This window comes from Juglans microcarpa x Juglans regia, chromosome 7S (assembly GCF_004785595.1).
Source record: "Juglans microcarpa x Juglans regia isolate MS1-56 chromosome 7S, Jm3101_v1.0, whole genome shotgun sequence".
Lineage (NCBI taxonomy): Eukaryota > Viridiplantae > Streptophyta > Magnoliopsida > Fagales > Juglandaceae > Juglans > Juglans microcarpa x Juglans regia.
This window is the reverse complement of record NC_054607.1, coordinates 17,359,130-17,365,692: the sequence shown is the minus strand read 5'-3', so window position 1 is coordinate 17,365,692 and position 6,563 is coordinate 17,359,130. Positions and strand designations below refer to the sequence as shown.

Here is a 6,563-nt window from a genome sequence, read left to right as displayed (position 1 = left end):
TTGCCTTTCCTCTCTTGTTAGCTTGGTTCCTGTCTTCACATGACTCTCTGAATGAACCTGTTCAAGAGTGACCAACTCTAGGAGTTCGTCTGCTTCCCCTTGCTTCAAAGCATCCTCGTCTCTAGTCTCCAATTCGATCATCATTACTTGGGGTGATGGTGTAAAGATCACACCCGCCTCATCTCCGTTTTCTACAATACTCACATCTCCTTGTCCTTGCCTGAATTCCTGCACATAACACTCTCTGGCTAGGACTTGTTCACCTCATACTTCACCTACTCCAGCCCTTGTCGGGAATTTTATTTTTAGATGATATGTCGAGGGGATGGCCTTTAATGCATTCACCTTAACTCATATTTAATGCTCATTGGGGTCTTGTTTTCTCTCATCTTTTAAACTTTTTTGTCTTCCACGTTTCTTGCTTAACTTTCTGAGTTCTTGCTTATTGTCTGGGCAATCTTCCCATTTTTTCTCTTACGATTTCTCTCCTTCATTCATGGCTTCTTCTTCTTCCAAAAGCAAGGCTGTGGTTTCTGCTCGTGGCCCTTCACCACTCTGGGACCGGACCAAAACCCATTTAGTCCCACAAATGGAGGATCGAAACCGACCAAACAGGTTTTCGGTCCGGTCATGTCAGTTTTTCCGGTCTAGATTGAAAATTTGACACCCTTAGGTATAAAAAAAAAAGAAAAGAAAAGTGTTATAGCTACAAAAAGATTTCACAAAAGTAACCAAACAAATTGACATGATTTCATATGATTTGTTAAGATTTATCTTATAATAAAATAACTTTATAATCTAATGTATTACATCAAGTCACGTCAATTTGTGAATTTAGTTTTGTAATTTCATTTTTGAGTTAAGATGATATGAGATGGTTTGTAAAAATATGTGTGTTTGGAGAGTGAGATAAAATGAGATATTTTGTAGAGTGAGTTTGGAGAGTGAGATGAGATGAGTTGATTTTAACTTTTTAGAGATTTGATAAAATGATGGGTCTACCAATTATTGAAAAGTATTCTTAATTATTGGGTGAAAAATATTATGAATATATTAAAAATAAGTAATATATATATTATTAATTTATGGTTTGACTTTTCCGAAATGTATTTTTTGTAGTTTGCGATGATTATATCAATATTCTCAAATACGAACGCATATCTTTATTAAACAAAATTATTCCAATTATGACCTATTTATTATACTATATGTTATAAACTTTGAAATATATTTTTCTAATTATATATTACAATAAAATAAAAAATTCTAATAGATAATTATATATATTAAAAATGTGGTAGTTAGCATTACTGTAGCGGAACTGTAGAGGCAGATGAAGCTTTGTAGCATATCAATTGTAGCGGTACTGTAACGTTATTGTAGCGATGGTTGAAAAATCAGAGAAATCTTATATTCTGCCGTTTGGATAGGCATATGAAAGATGAAGTGCAGTTCAGATGAGATAGTCTGGGCATCCAAACTGAGCCTTAAGTGAAGTCCAAGTTGGCTTGATGGCATGATCGGGGTGATTACTCCACAAGCAAGGATGGATTAAATTATCTAACATTATTATTTAAGAATATTTTGATCTGTATTACTTAATTAATTAGAGTGTTTGTTATTATTTTGAGTGTAATATTTTGTAGGCAAGTTGTATAATTTTGTAGTGTAGAAGTTGTCTCTCTCATTTCTCACTGAAATGAAGACATTTTTGCAAGCTGGATATAGTTGTGGATGCAAAGATAGACACCAACTGGGGAGAGCAGCAACCTTTTATTGTATGTACAATATTTTACCAAAACAACAGCTAGCCTTTTTTGAAGATGAAAGCGATGTGTGTGGAACTTTGGTCTAAAAACAACGTTGCCATATCTAGCAGGGCTCTATCCTCAATTAGATTCAAAGGAATATGTCCTATACTCCATGTGGTAGGGATTTTCTAAATCATTTTCCATCGAGTAATGATACACGTACAATTATTTTTACAAGCTTTTATATAACCATATTTTAAAATGAAGGTATTTATGTGAAGTGATGTTACTTTTATGAAAAACACTACTTTACCTCCTACTTTAACCGCTCAAAGTGACCGCTTGACATTTTTTTTTACTTAGTAATTAAAGAAATAATTTTAAGTATATTGATGTATTTTTTTTTAAATATTTAAATGTATTAAAAAATGTGAAAAGAAAAAAAAAAAAAAAATAGCTGGGCGATATGCCCAACAGTAAAGGTGGGGCGGCAGAGTAGCCCCACCCTACTTTTATTTTACAAAAATACTTATAATTTAAAACATAATTGTATAAAAAGTTGTAAAAATGATTATATGTCTATCACTTTTCTTTTTCGTCGGTATGTTCAAACTAGGTTAATTCTAGAGCTATGTACAGTCGTGCATTGCAAAATTATAAATCTTGTAACATTATATCTTCGAACTATCGATAAGTTGAAAGTATAATTAAGCGTGTTAAGATCTAAATCTTGAATAGATTAACATAAATGACATGGTACAATCATGAAATTAATGATCATAATGAAAAGGTATATAGTTTAAAGTTTAGTAGTTTGATGATATAATATGGCAAAGCTGGGTAAGTTAAGATGTACATTTAAAAAAAGATGTTAGGGTGTGTCTACAATATTGCTCTTAGCGATGACTCTAAAAACGGGTCTGTGGAGTGTGATGTTGAAAGTCATAGAAGACTTGAGTGTATCTTTTCTAATACACTATTAAATTATGTATTTTCATTGTATTAAACAAGATATAGATTATAATTTAAACTATTAAATTGATATATACATTAATTCTTTTGATAGAGTTAATTATCTTATTAAAAAACTATGTCTAACTTATATGCTCAAAAGTCAAAAAACACATGATAATTTTATATACTAGAACAAGTCAGTAGTTATTAACTTATTGGTTAATCATGTATTTTTGGTGCTTAAATAATCTTTTTATGATAAGTAAATAATTAAAACATTGAAAAAACATAATTATCTGTTAAATAATTGCATTTTATTTACTTATCATAAAAAACATAATTATCTGTTAAATTATTGTCCCTCTCACTTTTTTGGACTAGTAGATGATTTAAAAAAATAAAATAAAATTCCTAAATTTATTTTATTTAATTTCTCAAGTTTTTTTTTTTTTTTTTTTAAGGAAGATGACGATACCTCAATGTTATTGATTACCCTCGCTTATGGCAAGGAATACTGTGGCAACAAGCCGAATACTTGAGATTTACAAGTATCCAATAAAACCATCCCAGACATCAAATCCATTTTAAAAAAGAACCTATATAGTAAACTAATCAATTAAACCAATAATCAATCTAAACATGCATATTCTAAAGCAAAACATGCAAAAACAAAATACCAACAAAACAAACAAAAGATCAAAGAAAATTAAGTTCTAAGACTAGGGAGACCAATATTGTCCAGCCGAACAATACCTCGCAACTGTCTCAATAGAACTCCTCCTTCTACATATCTGCATGTCAAGCCAACTTCTCATTATCGAGCCAAAAAATTCGTAACTTGGTTTGCTTCCCTATAAATGAATTTCTTGGGGCTTATTAAGTTATACTTAAAACATTTAATTAATTAAGCAAGTGAAAATACCGGCAAATAAAGTATAAAAATATATATTTTTTCATAACAAATTTTAGAATGAGTGAATCAATAAATAGAATAGAACTTACATGATTATTTTTTTTAGGAAAAATTACTTGATTATTAGATCCATCCATATCTTTCAATAAAGAATGAGTAAATAATGATCTATAGACACATAGCTCCATGGATGCGTGAGTCAACTAGTGTCTAGTACACCAGGTTAGAGCCTTCACGTTCTATTTAAAAAAAAAAAATTCTCTACATTTTAGATAATAAATACAATTTTTTTCATTTTATCAAAGAGAAATGATTTTTACAAGTTCTAAATAAATAAGTTCCGCACAAACTTTTGTAAAAAGTAGATCACACTTGAAAGGGGTGTAAAAAATATTATTTTTTAGTGGAATCTTTTTTTTACAATGGGCCTATACGAAACTTATCTATTTGAGACTTGTTTTTAACATTATTCTTTAACAAATCAGTATACATCTCATTTTTTTAAATATTTGTCTGCATGGTCAAAAATAAATTTTAAGTATTTTATTTGAGCTTTTAATTTATGAAATTTTTTATAAGAAATCATTTTAATTATTAATTAATTATTTAATATCACGTCAAAAAAAATTGAGAGAAAAATGACGTAGCGACTATAATTTAAGAGAGCCCAAATAATATTTTTCTTAGAAAAGTTAGTGGGCCTGATTATTTGGGCCCGAAAAGTTTGTGTCCAATCCAATAAGATCATCAGTTTCTTTTAGGCGTGCATTATCTGCTTTGGTGGGTTTTGCGGAGGTTTTGGGTTTGCTGGCGAGTGAGAGAAGCAACAAAAATGGCAGCTTCCATGGCTGCTGGAAGATCTACTCTAGTGCGTTCCATGTGCAGAGCATCCAAAATTTCTTGTTGTTCTTCAGCGACAAGAAGATTTTCGATACCACCGAGTCCGTCCAATTTCGTGCCTCGTCGGGCTCCATTTTCCCCTCATCATCCTTCTCCAAGGTACTACTCTCTCTTCTGCATCTTCTTATTCTTATCATTACTCTCTCTCTCGCTCTCTGTAATTCTCTAATCTGATGCTCGTAGCTAATTCCCGTTTTAATATGGGCTGGCTTGGAAAGATTGGTCCGACGAGAACTGAGCTCTCTTCTGCCCATCCACTCTGCAATCGCTTCGGCTTCCCTTGTGTCCAAACTTCCTAGCGAAGCCAGCACCTCCACCGAAGGTATCTCCTCTGTGTGCGGAGCTACTTAGAAATTTTTCGTTTTATTTTTCGGCTGATAATTTTAGGAAAACCTTATCACGCACGTATGCACGGTTCTCATATGATTTCATTTTTAACTCGTACTAGTAAGCATGTGGCTGCTGTCCCATTTTTTTGAGTGGGCAGGCAGAGTTCTGTACAATTTTTGGTGGTGGGTATTTTTGTGCAACCCGATCTTACTTTGAATGCTGATTACCATTCATGATTGAAGATTTGAGTCGTTTCTGGTAAAGAAGTTAGGGATTAACCAAAATAAACAAGTTCATCTTTCCCAACTAAACCTGTAGAGTTCAGTAAGATGCATCCTGAGGAGATGGACAGCAAAAATGACAATTTGCTTGAGCAAGCAGATTATACGCATACATGACAATCTAATTTGCTTCACTAGCAAATAACATAGCAGTGGGTGACACCGTATGCCGTATAAATTTAAACAATGAACATGATATATAAATTTATGGGATCTTCTTAGTATAGCTGTATGCAAACCATTTCTAAGGCTGCGTTGGATTCCAAGGATAGAAAAGAGAACGCAACATCTTTTCAAATTTTTTTTCGGTTTTATAAATTAAAAGTTAGGCGTAAGTAATCTGAATTACTGTATGAGCTTCAATTGAATTGAAGTTTATTGTCTTGAACAATGTTAGATCCATGATTTTCCTTCTTTCACCCATCATTGTTATGTTATAAGGAATGATGTTTTGTAGGGAGAGACAGAGGGCGAATTTTCTTATTTGAAGTTTTGCTATGCAGCATTTTTTGAACAGGAGCAAAGATAAAAGGGTAGAAACTAGGAACTTAACAGCGTAAAAAAGCTTTGAGGGTTAAAAAAGGGAAAATAGACTTTCATTTCACCTTAGTCTCTCTGCTCATTCAAATGGAAACTATATATGCAGCATCAAGCTTGTTGTATCGGTTGAAAATTCTTGTACTTTTAGGATCATTGAAAGGTTGTTGATTGCTACCATTAGAAGCAAAGTCGTAAGTCATTTTTTCCCTCTCCTGATGACAGGTAGATTTGTGAGCTATCTCAGTCCCATCTAGTACTGAATGGACGGCAAGATCAAGGTTTTGTTCAAAATTTATCATTGGCTGATTATTTCCTTTCAGAAGTTGGAGCTCAGGTCTTCCAGGCTTGATTGCTGAAGATGCTTTTTAACTCTCTTATAGTAAATAGCAACTGTCGAACTATTTCCTGAAATTATTCTAGTTTTTTATAGCACCATGGCTATGATGGTAATGATTGAAATATATAGAACCATTAGAAATTGTCTCTCTTGCGGTGTACTTTTTGGAAGGGAATAAATACAAGTCCTCTTTTGGTTTTCAAAAACTAATTTGAAAACAGATGTAGGTGGAATAAGTTACACAATTTGGTCTTCTTTTTTTTTTTTTTTTTTTTTTTTTTTTTTTTTTTTCCTGGCTGGTGATGTTGTCCATGGGAGGTTGAGTGAGTGATTCATTGCAAGTTTGAATACGCATTCAAGCATGCCAAATGCTGTTGCTATCGATCGTAGGATTTTTTAGGTTGCTAGAGAAGGGCGATGGGTGACTATCATAGAGAGGGGGTGGAAGTTGGTGAGAAGTCTTCATCTGGAGTTCGCCACGACACGGTGGTTCACCAAAGCTCTAGAAGACTACTTGAAGGTGGGAAGGAGGGAGTTTTATTCAACTCGCAGAGATG

General features: G+C 32.8%; 1 protein-coding gene across 1 annotated transcript; it reads left to right on the top strand.

The window, feature by feature from the left end:
• The first annotated feature begins 4,394 nt into the window (after window positions 1-4,394).
• LOC121241676 lies at window positions 4,395-6,212 on the top strand. The gene is made up of 3 exons (XM_041139547.1): window positions 4,395-4,617; window positions 4,737-4,840; window positions 5,892-6,212. Exons 1-3 carry the CDS (start codon window positions 4,451-4,453, stop codon window positions 5,921-5,923), a joined length of 303 nt encoding a protein of 100 aa, XP_040995481.1. The 5' UTR covers window positions 4,395-4,450; the 3' UTR covers window positions 5,924-6,212.
• The last annotated feature ends 351 nt before the right edge of the window (window positions 6,213-6,563 follow it).